Here is a 15,092-nt window from a genome sequence, read left to right as displayed (position 1 = left end):
AAAGAAATACCCAGATAAGATCTTAGATGCGGCCGTCACAAGAAATAGGAACTTGGAGAAAGAAAAACTTCTAGAATATAAAAAGAAAGAAGCTAATAAGGATTCCGTGGCCTTCATTACCACATACAACCACCACGAAAATTCCATACGAAACTCACTCAGGACCCATTAGGGAATTCTGCTCATGGACCCAATATTGAAGAATATACTCCCTCCACATAAATGTGGAAAACAGTACGTCGGCAAAACAAAGAGGGTATTGAAATTAAGGATACAAGAACATATTCGTAACATCAAAAACAAAGTAGAGATTCATGCAGTGTCCAAACACTTTATCACAGAACATAACTCAGATTCCGATGCACTTACCTTCAAAGCTATTGAACTTGTGAAATTAATAGAAAGAGGAGGTGACCTGGCGAATAAATTGTCACGCAGAGAGATGTTCTGGATTTTTCAACTACAGACACTGCATCCTACGGGCTTTAATGAAAGTTACAAAATTGCGCCCTTCCTTTAAAGATGCCACTCACATGAAAGCCCCCTTTTTTCTTCTCTTCTCTTTTATTCTTTTTTCTTCTTTTTCACTTATATATGTATAATAATTCACTATTTCACTCATAATGAATAATAAATAATAAAAAATGAATAGTATGTACTGAAAGGTAATGTCTACAGTCAAACCCCACTGGGAACGCCCAAATACATCCGATCTTGGAAGCTAAGCAGTGTTGGGCCTGATCAGTACCAGGGGAGGGGACCACCTGGGAATATCAGGTACTGTAAGAACCAAATGTGAGTACAAAACATCATAAGAATATGAAATATCATATCACCATTATTTTTATTCACTTAAATATAATTATATTTTATGTATATTATATATACAGATTATATATATTTTTATATATTGTAAATTCCAAATTTCTTTCTAACAAATATTTAAAATGCCCGCTCTAATATATATTGTAAATGCCTGCACCTCTTATTACCATGTGCCATGAATGTGCCCTATACATCACAAAACACTGCATCCCATAAGAGAAAAACAATACACCCACACATTATCTGAGTTCCAAAGCTCATTGATGTATATATTTGTTATTAAAAGGATATGTATTCAATATATCACAATGTACAGTATACATATAGTTACATGGTTACAATTTATACAGTAAGCATTTAATACATACAGTTACAGGCCAGCGATACAATTACCATATCTTTCTCATATAAATTCGTCCCTCCATATCACTCTCTCTCTCTCTGTAAAATCATGCAGGAACTGGGCAGACAGCATCTCCATCATCATCTGGGACAAAACAGCAACTAGCAACTGTGTGTCTCTGTAATGTGTTATCTAGTTTAAGGGAGGGAACCCCCCCTTTAAAAAAAAACAATAAAATTTGTTTGCAGGTATTTACCACCCCTGTGCACTTGGGGAGTAGCTGACACCTAAATAGATTGTGGAGTGCTCTATATATATATATATATATATAAACAACAAACAACAATTGTGTTCGGCACTCCATTAACCATGGAAAACTGCTGCGGGTGCCCTCACAAGTGTAAACTGAATCCTCACACTTACATATGTAGACCAGGGTGCGGCACTCCCTCAAATAAATCAATGTAGTCGGTTTGATAGTAAATCAACGTTTCAATGTTAGTACATTGTCATCAGGATTACAAACAAAGTAGAAAAACACATACCTTAAATAGTAACCACCGGTGCTCATATCGCGGCTGCTGGCGGGATTTCCGCCCTGGGCAGCCATTTAGATTGACGTCATCACGCAATTAGTGTGCGGCGTCAGTGTATACCCGTCACCATAACAACCAATCGAATAGGAACTGTCAAAAGTAACAACATATCTCATACATATTACTAAAGTTCATTGTTACACCCAGATGGTCATAATATATTCGCTATGTATGCCAATCAACTCGATGAGTGTGAACCCAACTTCAAGATAAATTACTTAATTCTAGCAGACTAGTATCTACCATATTATTAAAATCGTAGATGATACCCGCACTGCCTATGACAGCAGTCTCACGGAGCTATGAATAATTTAATCAATCGCCCGTGCCATCCCTATGATAAAAATCAGAGATTGGCACCACTATGCTTTAATAATATATAGAAAAAAGCATAACCAGGTAGAATTAATGACATGTCCTAGCCACCTGAAAAATACTTGTAATTCGTCAGCCAAAGCATGAAAAAGATAGATGTTCATTCAGACCTTTGGGGCTGATAACATCTAGTTGATGTATCCAACGTGTCTCACACCTCAGTAATTGTAAACTTCGGTCTCCACCCCGTTTTGATTGTGGAATATGGTCAATCATCCTATATTTAAAATTTGGCAGCCCGTGTCCCTTCTCTGCAAAGTGGCGTGCCACAGGCTGTTCACTGGTGCCACTTGCAATGGCCAGCCTAATAGAATGGCGGTGAGCAGCCATCCTCTCTTTAAATTTACACTGGGTCTTTCCAATATATATATATATATTTGTATGAATTATTATTGTTTATAATTGCCAGATAATAGCAGGCTTGATTTACTCACTAGTGGTGCAATACTTTCTATTATAAATATATATATATATATATATATATATATATATATATATATATTATACACATGTAGTAATAAAAGCAACAAATGGTCATCATGGAGTATGAGTGATGGACAGAATTATGTTTTTAAGTATTACTTCAGTTAACACTTGGAGGAAAAGATAGAAATAGCTCACGTTAAATGAACGTAAAGTTAAAAAAGCACTTGATAACACTTAACAACACAATAAGGCCATAGCCATCAGTGTGTGAAGGGGTTAACAGGTGGTAAAGAAGTAAAGGTTTTCATATAAATGTTTGACAAAGAAAAAGTTCATATTAGAAAGGGACCTATCAGATGTAGGTGACCATGGCAGCAGAGGAGACAATGGGCCTAATTAAGACCTGATCGTAGCAGCCACTTTGTTAGCAGATGGTCAAACCAGGTGTAATGCAGGGTTGGGGGGGGGGGGGGGGGCAGATATAACATGTGCAGAGAGAGTTAGATTTGGGTGGGTTATATTGTTTCAGAGGAGGGTAAATACTGGCTGCTTTGCCTTTACACTGCAATTTAGATATCAGTTTGAACACACCTCACCCAAATCTAACTCTCTCTGTGCATGTTATATCTGCCGCCCCCACCCCCTTCCATGCAGTGCACATGGTTTTGCCCAACTGCTAACAAAGTTGCTGCTATGATCAGGTCTGAATTAGGCCCCAAGTCGGCAGTTATACATTAAATAGTGAAAGTTATTTCATTATTGAATACTCGGACAATTAATCTAAAACAAGGCTGGCCAACTTGTGCCTCTCCAGCTGTTTTGAAACTAAAAGTCCCAGCATGACCTACCACAGTTTTTCTATTAGGGAATACTAAAACTGTAGGCAAGGCATGCTGGAATGTGTAGGTTCACAGCAACTGGAGAGCCACAGGTTGGTCAGGCCATTTTAATGGGATTAAAAATATGTACTATCCTAAAATTAATTTGAGCATACAATATCAATAAGCCTGTATGGTCTCAGCTGTTAGTCCTATGCACACTCCATTGCACATTTCTTTCATGATTCCACATACCACACAAAGAGCCGGAGTTGGATGCAATTTCGCTGTATTTTTTTATGCAGTGCAACTGCAAATTGATGGAAATGCTGCTGCCATTGGAATTACTACAGATTTCTAACATTGGGTTGCACATCTGTAATACCATTGGACATTATAGCAACCCTCTGATTGCAAAGAATGGCCATCTGAACATGGTTGCTGAAATCACTGCAACTGCAGAAAAAGTCACACCCACTGCCCACAACAAACCAGCAACATGCCCACTCTGTTACCACCCAGAAATAGCCAAATTCTCACTGCATCCCTTGCGGTGAGCATCGGGATGCATGCGCTGTGTGACTCCCATGCAAATACAGAACAAAAAACACTAGACATCTGTGCACATATAGGCATAGCATACACCTCGGAACCAAACCCCAAGCCTTAATCTCATTTTTGTTGTGTCTCAAGCCTCATTCTCACACCAGATGCATTTTATCAGGTAACGGCGGCTTGATGAAGTCATCTACTGATTAACTACAATTGGCTTGAGAAATAGAACACACTACAAATGGGATGGTATCGATATCCCAGGTTTTGGGATGTCTAAAGTATAAAAACTTGGTGAGATGCGTTAGTCAGGGGGAGGTTGCACCTTCAATAGCCCTCTTTATGTTGGACAATCTGAACCCTCACTTTGCTGTAAATATTCTGCTCATTTGAATTGCTATCTCATTGAAGTTGAACTATTGTTCCAGAACTCTTGATGGCACCCTGTATAAGAAGCCATTCCACTGGCTCTGCCTTTTAGGCTTGAATGAAAGCGTACTTGCTTGAAACACCTCAGTTTCCCATTGGTCTTCTGGGAGCAATTGTGTTTTGCAACAATCAGTATTTTGTTGAAAGGGTATAACCACTGCTTTGCATGTAAACAAATGTGGAAATAAATGGCACAAAATGCTACAATGCTACTTAGACAGCTTGTGGCAACTGCACTGTGCACATGAGTGTTCAATAGTCTAGGCCAGGCCTGGCCAACCTGTGGCTCTCCAGATGTAGTGAAACTACACATCCCAGCATGCCCTGCAACAGTTTTAGCATTCCCTAATAGCAAAACTGTGGCAAGGCATGATGGGACTTGTAGTTTTACAACAGCTGGAGAGCCACAGGTTGGCCAGGCCTGGTCTAGGCTATTTATAGTCACAGAACATTCACAGACATTCCTCCTAGAACAATGCTGGAAGAAAAAGTACCCAATAGGCTTTATAAGGCTCTAGGGATGTCATAGTTGTGAATGCTTGCTGAGTGGCTTTCTTGATATCCATGTACTATTTATGTTCTGAGTATCTGGCAGATGTTTTGTCTATGAAGAAATAAACATTAGTTAATTTGATAAATGTTAAACTCAGAAACTGCAAAATTTCAAAATGAGCTGAATTGATTCATTCCATTTCTATTGATAAGTTCTATTGCAAGGAGTGCATGATACTGGAGTATCACTATAGATGAGTAAATATAGTACATTGCATTTAAGCAGTGTCAGGTTTAATTTTTTACACAAAAAAACCTACTGGCAGTTGTGAAATATCCATTGTAAACTTATTTCATACTTCTTTTTAAACGCTGCTTATTTTCTCACTCCCAGCACATTTCAAGGATTTCCTGTTTTCCCTCGAACATTGCTGTAAATTCTCTTGATTAGCTATGGATTATTGAAGACTCACTCCATGCTGCCCTTAGAGATACAAAAATTAGATGCTTAGTTCTCCGGTTTTCTTTAACACTTCAGAACTGTAATGTCAGTTTGAGATGTGTATTTGCTTTCATATGGGAGACAGTTTGACAAATAATCAATTCACATTTTCATATAAGAAAAAATACCATGCTTTCTAAACCAAGCCCGATGATCCCTGCAATAGGAAGAGACTCTTTCATAGGCACAGTTTCATAGCAGTTAGCTAAAAATGGCACATGTTAGCAGGTGCTATGTTATGATAAGAATAGAAAAGAGCTGATTTCTTTTTCCTGTAGCAGTGTCTGTAAATATAGTCTTCAAAGAAAGCTTTTCTCTAATACCCAAGTCATCAGAATATAAATACCATTCAGATAAACAAATCCACTCATCTTATATATATCCCTCCACTCATCACGTGTACACTACCTGGAAAAATAGATGTCTTGGTTTTGAAAAAGGGGAAAATATTGTATTTGAAAATGACAGATGCAGCAAGTAAATAAAGATAAAACATTGCTCTTTAAGGGTGGACAGACAGCAAAACAGCATTGCCACAGAAATATACAGTGGCTCATTTTCTTGACCTTTGTATGTATGTGTCTATGGCTGTGATATCATGAGTCAAATAATATAGCTAAAATGACTAATTTGTGATATTAAACAATATATTTCCATCATGCTATCATTTTCTTATTGAAGTAAGTAGCCCTGAGTAGACAGAGTACGAGTTACTGTTTTTTGCTGTACACAAAAGCACTGTATGGATGGACTTTGAGATATTGTACACCAAAAAGGCATGTGTTGTCACAGAAGCTTAACACAACTAAAATTAGAAATGAGCACACTTGATTCTCAGAGAACTGAGCTCACCTGAACTTCTGGGATGCCAGGGAATCTGAGCCCTGGCTCAGGTTTTTCTGTCAGGCTCGGATTTCAAATCAAGGCAAAATGTCATCATCCCAGTGTTGGATCTCGTGGGTTTTGTAATTGATATAAATCCCTCCCATTGTGATTCAGCACCATTTCACAGAGGGCCACCAGAGGGGAGAGTCAGGGCATTGTTAACAGGCACCCACATGAGAGTCAGGAGACTCAGGACAATGTTTGACGGGCACCCACATGACCATAGTTATTATTACTGGGGAGAGTCGGAACACTATTTGACAGGCACCCATTTATCTCTTGTTAATATTACTGGCCAAGCTAGATGGATCATGTGGCAGATACAGTAGCAAAACATTTTTTTATTTTTAATAGTTCAAGAATAAACAGCATCTATTATTACTTGCATTTTGGTAAGTGTGTCACACAGGTGCTGTATCTTAACTACAGAACCCTGGTGCACAGCCCGGAGGTCATAATACATACAGGGGCAGCATTAACCCTTGTACACACTGATATTTATGTCACTGACCACAGTGCAGCATTGACCTATTATTTGTGCACACTGGTACATGCCCCCATTACTAAAATATTTTTTGGTACAACTTGTGTGTTCAATAAAGCTCAGTACAGATGTAGCTATGCTCATTTTACCATGATGCTGCATGGCGTGCAGGACTGTGACTATTCGCCGCACAGCATGCCATGCAGCAAGCTGTGTTACAGCAAGATGAGCATTGTTACATCTGTCTTTGAGCTTTATTGAACACACAAGTTGTACAAAAAAGAATATTATAGTAATGGTGGCATGTACCAGTGTGCACCAATAATAGGTTAATGTTGCACTTTGGGCAGTGACAAAAAAACATTAGTGTGCACTGTGCCATGATACACTGCATTCATATATATATGCACTGTGAATCTGCAGTTGACATTTGTGAAAAGCCAAAAAAACTGGGGGGGTTTTGTACAACTTGTGTGTCCAATAAAGTTCAGTAGTTGCCGCACCACTGCATTTCTAAATATAAGTATTGAGTCAATATGGATCACCATAAGTTAATAGAAGAGCAGGAGTAGCAACCAAGTACTAATGTCATGGCTTCTGCCATTCATGATAGAACTACAACATCTTGTAAAGGTGGTCCAGGAGGCAAAAGGTTTAGGAAAAGGTATCTAAAATTAAAATAGCTTTAACACTGATAGAAGAAGGAGTAGAGGTGTTACATTATACCCAACAAATCAATGCCCAGAAAAAGAACACTAATGTAACCCAAGTTTGGAGTATTATTAATAAAGAGTTACTATATGCGTGCCTCCACCCAAGCGTTCTTACAATATTTATATGAGGTATATGGGCTTGCTTGGGTAAGCCGATGTGATACCTATATGATATATGGTATAAATTATAAATAATTTATTCTCTGTTACCTGTTTCTCTTCTTCTAGGTGTCCATTCCTCTTTCATCAATTACCAGGATCAATATGGATGGTAAGTATGTAATATTTAATGTTATAATTTCAATCAACCTCAATTTTCTCCTTAACAATAACTATGAGTATATTATTGAATAATATTGGATTTAAACAATTCTAAGTGGATAGAACATAGTTAATACTTTATCCTAATAATAAATAAACCATAGAGTGACCCGGGTACTCAGAAGTCAATTATGTCAATTATGAGCTCGTTGGGGCCCTTAAAGTGAATGAGTATGTCTGTTAATGTGAAGTTACTTACAACTTCGACTGGTTATCTTTTCCTTACTCTCTGTATGAGTGGTTATTCTTGCTTTACTCTCTGTATGAGTGGCTGTACTATCTGTCTGAGTGGTTAGTCTTTCTTTACTCTCTGGTTTCTGAAGATATTCCTTTATTAATTACGCTTGACTTTCTCCAAAGATTTTGCAATCTCAATATAATTTAAATCCTTTCCGACTCTATTAGACTCTCCTTTTTAGGTTAGGTATTAACAATAGAGGATATATTTATTGTTAGTTATCCTCTTATAAATGTCTCTATACTTTACTTAGTGTTTTACACGGAGTCACCACTAGAGGGAGCCTGTGTTCTTTCAATATGACATAGAGGAGTATACAAATAGGAGAGTAGCTGCAAATGAAGTGGGAGGTGATTCAGTGGTAACAATTCCTCCTCCTCTAGTGTATAATCACTCCCCCGACTCCTCCTCTATAGTTATAGATTTTCAGAATCTATTCCTCTCCTGCCGTCCCGTAATCGGGTTACCGTGGTCGGCTCAGCTCACCTCTGTCGCACTTCTCCTTATATGCAGTGTTCATGCAGCGATCCGTGGCGATGGCTATATATCAGGTACGGGTTTCAGTGTGGCGGCTGTGTCTCCCAGCCGTAGCGGCTTTCAGTCGCAGTCCTCACAACTATCTGCTCCGATATCAGCCTCGGCATTCCTGGCAGATAACACCGGCCTCTACCTCTGTACTCTCCACAGCTGGCACCGCTCCCCTTTTCCCGATTCCGGTCCCTCCGTGTCCCGATCTCCTCCGGTGCTATCTCTCCTCTCTCCGCTCCTCTCTCGTCCGTCCAGCTTATTTCTTCCGTTATCCCCCTCCAACCGCTGTCCGCCCCCCTGCTTCCTTCCAGCTCGCGGCGTTTTCCTCCTATTCACGCGGGGCTTCCAGCATATTCTCCCCCGCGAGTCTTTCTCCCCAATCCGGGTCTCCTTCCTTGCTAATATCACATCACAGTCCCACATATTAAACATTCTATATAAACATCTATTTCTTCCAGCCATTTCAATTGTACATATGTACCATATATATACTATATATTAATTACACTACTATATGTATTTTATTATTTAACCAGAGGGTTACACTCTCCCCCTGGTGATTCTCTTTAACTTTAAATACTGGATCACCAACATATATTTTCTGATATGTTATCAAAATAAGGCCAATAAGACTCAATATTATAAGGAGTGATTATTCTGGGGATAATCTCTGGAGTCCCCAACTGGTCATAAGTAATCATGAGAGGGGGTTGTCTATGTCTTTTGGGCCTACCTATATCATCCCTTTCCCCTCTATCGTCACTAGAAGACTGATAATCTTCCAACTCTCTCGGTATATAATCTCTTTCTTCCTCTAATAACTTCCCGTCTTCTCCTGAAGAATCATGAAATTTTATTTCTGACCCCAGATGGGATAAATAGCCATTATTCCGACTATCACTATTATTCTCGGGTTCATTCTCCTCTTCTATTGTTTCATTAGGTTCCTGGTAGTAACAACCCTGACCTTCCTCTGTTTCCTCACTATTTACATTATCATCCAATTCTCCATTCTTCTTTGGTCTTTTGTCCATTTGTCTTTTTGTCGAAGTGTCTGTATCCTCCTTCACTTCCTCTTCATTTCCTAGTCGGACTTCTTTACCTATGTGAAGCAGATTTTGTCTATGATGAGTTAATATAGCTCCTTTCCCATTTTCTAACTGTACTCGGTATACCGGAAGATCTTCAAATTTTTCTATTACTATATAGGGCTCTTCCTTCCATCTGTTAGCAATTTTGAATCTTTTTGGCATTCCTAATTGTCTCAGTAATACTCTGTCTCCCGGAGCCAAATTTTGGTCTCTCACCTTCCTATCATAATAGACTTTGTTTTTTTCCCCACTCTGGCGGGCGGCCTGTTCAGCTAATTGGTAAGCTGTAGTCAATTCTTCTCTCAATTTTTTGACATATTTCACATGTGATTTATAAGAACTTTCACCTGACGATACCCCTAGACTTACATCTATCGGGAGTTTCGCCTCTCTCCCAAACATTAGGTAGTAAGGAGAGTATCCTGTAGACTCATTCTGTGTGCAATTATACGCATGTATCAACTGGTCAATATAACGCCTCCAATGATGCTTGTCCAGTGGACTCAGGGTTCCCAACATATTGAGCAGTGTTCTATTGAAGCGTTCAGGTTGTGGATCCCCTTGGGGGTGATATGGCGTAGTTCTAGATTTTTTAATTCCACACATTACACAAAGTTCCTTAATCAGCTTACTTTCGAAATCTCTGCCTTGGTCCGAATGTAGTCTATGGGGAAGTCCATAATGAATAAAAAATTTACTCCAAAGGGTGTTTGCTACAGTAGAAGCCTTCTGATTTGGTGTTATGTAAGCTTGGGCGTATCTTGTGAAATGGTCTGTTACTACTAGAATATTACATTTTTTTCCTTGATCTACTTCTAGAGTTAGAAAGTCCATGCAGATTAAATCCAATGGACCACTGCTTTTGATATTTACTAAAGGGGCTACTTGATTTGGTAAGGTTTTCCTCACTATGCACTTGCCACAACTCTTACAGTACTGATCCACTTCTTTAGATATATTTGGCCAATAAAACCTATCGGTTATAAGCTTTAAAGTCTTCTCGAATCCCAGGTGTCCATGTTGATCATGTAAAGCTTTCATACTCCTCATACGGTGTTTTCGGGGTAATACAAGTTGGTACCTGGTTCTACCATTTGGTAGCTGGGTGCGTCTGTATAGTATACCTTTTTTCATAATTAAATTTTTTGTTTGTCTCTTCAACAGCTGTATTTCCACTGCCCACTCATTTGTCATCTTATCAGCTTTCTTGTTTAAAGTTCCTGGCATCACCCATCTTATACAAGGATCCTGTAATTGTTCTTGTCTAAGTTGATATCGATTTACCCTTGGTAGATCTTCCAATTCCATCTGACTAATCCAGCAATAGGATAATGGCAAGACCTCAGCTGTCGCTCCCAGGTTGCTTATGGCTTTCCTTACTACCATACTAGTTGTTTGTATACTGTGGCATACTCCTTGTACCTCTCCAACGGGTATTTCAATCCACTCTTCATTTTCAGTTTCTCCCACCAATTGTCCAGGGATTCTTGAAAGCAAATCAGCATCCACATTGCTTGCTCCAGGTCGGTATTTCAAAGAGAAATCATAGAGTGTTAACGCCGCTAACCAACGGTGTCCTGTTGCATCTAATTTTGCTGTAGTCTGTACATAAGTTAAGGGGTTATTGTCGGTGTGTATTTCAAATTTAACCCCATACAAATAATCGTGGAATTTTTCCACCACACACCACTTTAAGGCGAGGAACTCTAATTTATGTGTGGGATATCTCCTCTCACTTTCAGATACACCTCTACTAGCAAATGATATTGGCCGTAGTCCTTCAGTATGCTGTTGATATAGTACTCCCCCCAGTCCACTAGTAGATGCGTCTATATGTAGGATATATGGTAGACTGGGGTCAGCATACGCGAGAACAGGTGCATGTGTCAGACTATTTTTTAACATTACGAATGCCGTTTCACATTCCTCAGTCCATCGTTCACCAAATAGTTCATTTGGCTGGTGAAATTTTCCCTTCATGGTGAGCTTCGAGGTTTGTTTTTTGCTTGTATTGGGGTATCCCTTAGTCAGATCAGTCAATGGTTTTGCCTGTGCAGAGTAGTTCGGTACAAATCGGCGGTAGTATCCGCAGAATCCCAGGAATGATCTTAACTCCTTCAGTTTGGTGGGTCGCGGCCAGTTCATTACCGCTTGGATTTTTTCTGGGTCAGTTGATACTCCATATTTACTAACGATATGTCCTAGATATTTAACCTTTGATTGACATAAGTGACACTTATCAACTGACAATTTCAGGCCTCCTTCCATCAGTCTATCTAGAACTTTGAGAAGTCGATGGTTATGTTCTTCGATCGTAGCCCCAAATACTATAATATCATCTAAATAGACTATCACTTCCCGGTAATTCATATCACCGATTATCTTTTCCATGGCCCGTTGGAAAGTGGCTGGTGCTCCTTTTACCCCTTGGGGCATTTGTAGGAACTCGAAGAATCCCAGCGGACAAATAAAGGCTGTTTTCTCCCTGTCTTCAGGCCGCATTGGTATTTGATAATACCCATTCCTCAAGTCTAACACCGAAAACAACATACTCCCTTGTAGGCAATCTAAAGCCTCATCTATTTTGGGCACAGTATACTGATCGGCCACTGTCCGGTGGTTCAGGGTTCGATAATCTATGCACATTCGGATATTTCCATTCTTTTTCCGTGCTATTACAATTGGGGATGCGTAGGGACTTTTTGATTCCATTATTACTTGGTTCTCCAATAAACCCTTCAGATGTTTCCTCACCTCTTCAAAGTCAGCCGGGGCTATTCTCCGAGACCGTTCTCGAAATGGGGTATTATCCGTAAGTCGGATACAATGTTCCATTCCTTTGGCTCTTCCTAAATCCCACTCTCCCGTGGAGAAAACCGGCCCTCGGGACTCCAATTCTGAGATTAGTCGTGTCTTTTCGGCATGCTCAAGCTCACTTCCTAGGAAACAGACTTCAAACGGGCTACTGTCCTCCTTATGCCCATCTCCAGATATACCTTCAGTTAAACAAGACATTACTTCGGTTCTTTTCTCCTCTTTCTCTAACCATTCCATAAGGAGAGAGTAAATCCGGGTATTTGTTCCTATAATCATATGGGGTTCACCCCTACTCTTTGGGACTTCTGGACAAACTAGTGCTATTAGAGGTAATTGTATAGTCTCTTCCTCTCTCTCTTGATAAATCTCTAAATTGGCCACTATATATCCTAAATATGGATATTTTTCTACGCTCAAACCCCATATCACCAATCCAGACAACGGTTGTAGCGGTACCTCAGCGAGGTGTGTCTTGTACCAGTCTTCGAATATAATTGACACTTGGGAACCACTATCGACTAGTACTTTACAATGGTGTCCGTTTATTTTTGCTGCCAATATCGGAGCCGGTCCCAATAACCCCTCCGGCAGGACTCCATTCCACCAAGTGTTCCCCATCGCGCAACGACTAACTTCTAGGAGACCTGTGGGGGGTTCACGGGTCTCCCTTGTCCGTTTCCCCGATCTTGTTCTTCGTTGTCGGTGTTATGAGAGGTATTAGCAAACATACGTGTTGAGTTCCGATTTAGGTTACACTCAAAGGCTCGATGGCCAATCCTTCCACACTTAAAACAACCTCTGCTATTAAAACTGCCTCTTCTTCCCCCACCCCGGGTTGATTCATTAGAGAGAGTATTCTGGGGTGGATAGTTGGTGTTTTGGGTAGATATAAATTGTTCTATCCTTTTGTTCTGTTCTTCTATTAATTTTAATAGCCTTTCCTCTAATGGAGAAATCTCAGTCACCGTTTGTGCCACCTTTACTTTCTTTACCGTCTTCTCCCTCATTTCAATAAGCACTTCCTCTTGTTTTATTTCTTTTAGTATCTCATTGAACCCAGGGGGTGTTTGGGTTTTATCAGAACACCTCAACTTTTGGGCTACAGGATCATTTGTCAAGGCTCCTCTTAGCACCTGTTTCATACGACTTTGGTCCACCTCTTCTCGGGTGATTCCTTTTTTTTCAACAATCTTATACAATAGCTTGTCTATTCGTATGATATATGAGCTCAATTTCTCATTGGGTTCCTGAAATGTGTGATGCAGTCTTGATAGAAGGTCCCCTACATCTTCCAAAGTGCCATACGCATAATCCAATGCTTCAAAGTAAGTCTCCAATGTGGCATTCGGATTACTTCTCCTAGCAGCTTGTATTATCCCCATAGCCGGTCCACGTAGACTCTCTACTACTCTTTGTCGTTTTATTTTATCTGGACACTGCCATTCCTCAGCTTGTTGGACAGCGGCCTCCTTCCAAGATTCATAAGGTTCTTCCCCCGTAGGTACAGGTACTATACCAGAGAATATCCTTAATCGTCGATAACTACCTTCGTAATGCCATCTCTCAAGTTGTGAAACCACCCTGTCTACCATGGTCTCGAACTGTCCACCATTCACATTAATAGGAGTGTGTCCATTGCCACTAGCTTCTCCTCCATCCACACCCTCCGGCAAGATCATCGCCGAGATGGGTGCACTAGTGATATCATCTTCCCGAACACTGGGACCAATAATAGACCATCTTCGTCCTGTTTCTTCATCGGCCATTATCATTAATGGGATCAAATTCACGTCTAATTCTTTTTCTGTTTCAACTAGGACAGCAATTTTTTTTCCGACTTCATCATCCAATTTGTCTATTACATTGGGTCTTATAATACCATACAGGTTACTCACTTTCCTTAATACTGTTTCATCCGAAGTATCCGATAAATCTCCCCCAATTCCAATACACTTTCTGGGATTCACTCCTTTCCTCTGACACCAGTTACCTACTTCTTCTCCAGTTAGTCCCTCCATTTATGTTGATTATTTTAATTAGTATTACTGATGTTTACTGGCATCTCAGCAGTGCCTCCATTTATGTAACCCAAGTTTGGAGTATTATTAATAAAGAGTTACTATATGCGTGCCTCCACCCAAGCGTTCTTACAATATTTATATGAGGTATATGGGCTTGCTTGGGTAAGCCGATGTGATACCTATATGATATATGGTATAAATTATAAATAATTTATTCTCTGTTACCTGTTTCTCTTCTTCTAGGTGTCCATTCCTCTTTCATCAATTACCAGGATCAATATGGATGGTAAGTATGTAATATTTAATGTTATAATTTCAATCAACCTCAATTTTCTCCTTAACAATAACTATGAGTATATTATTGAATAATATTGGATTTAAACAATTCTAAGTGGATAGAACATAGTTAATACTTTATCCTAATAATAAATAAACCATAGAGTGACCCGGGTACTCAGAAGTCAATTATGTCAATTATGAGCTCGTTGGGGCCCTTAAAGTGAATGAGTATGTCTGTTAATGTGAAGTTACTTACAACTTCGACTGGTTATCTTTTCCTTACTCTCTGTATGAGTGGTTATTCTTGCTTTACTCTCTGTATGAGTGGCTGTACTATCTGTCTGAGTGGTTAGTCTT

The 15,092-nt window shown here is 39.6% G+C and overlaps 1 protein-coding gene and 1 pseudogene across 1 annotated transcript; one reads left to right on the top strand and one right to left on the bottom strand.

Annotated features, from left to right (window-relative positions):
• The first annotated feature begins 670 nt into the window (after nt 1-670).
• LOC134951989 (5S ribosomal RNA) lies at nt 671-789 on the top strand (annotated as a pseudogene).
• Nucleotides 790-13,070: 12,281 nt separating this feature from the next.
• On the bottom strand, nt 13,071-14,453 carry LOC134949830 (paraneoplastic antigen Ma2 homolog). Its single transcript, XM_063938546.1, has one exon. It carries the CDS (start codon nt 14,451-14,453, stop codon nt 13,071-13,073), a length of 1,383 nt encoding a protein of 460 aa, XP_063794616.1.
• Between the last annotated feature and the right edge of the window lie 639 nt (nt 14,454-15,092).

The sequence above is a fragment of the Pseudophryne corroboree genome, chromosome 8 (assembly GCF_028390025.1).
Source record: "Pseudophryne corroboree isolate aPseCor3 chromosome 8, aPseCor3.hap2, whole genome shotgun sequence".
NCBI classification, from domain to species: Eukaryota; Metazoa; Chordata; class Amphibia; order Anura; family Myobatrachidae; genus Pseudophryne; species Pseudophryne corroboree.
Note: the sequence above shows the minus strand (reverse complement) of the source record. Positions and strands in the feature narration are given on the sequence as shown.

Excerpts from the sequence above, each read along its gene's own strand:
- LOC134949830 (XM_063938546.1), bottom strand. The coding sequence starts at position 14,453 with ATGGAGGGACTAACTGGAGAAGAAGTAGGTAACTGGTGTCAGAGGAAA.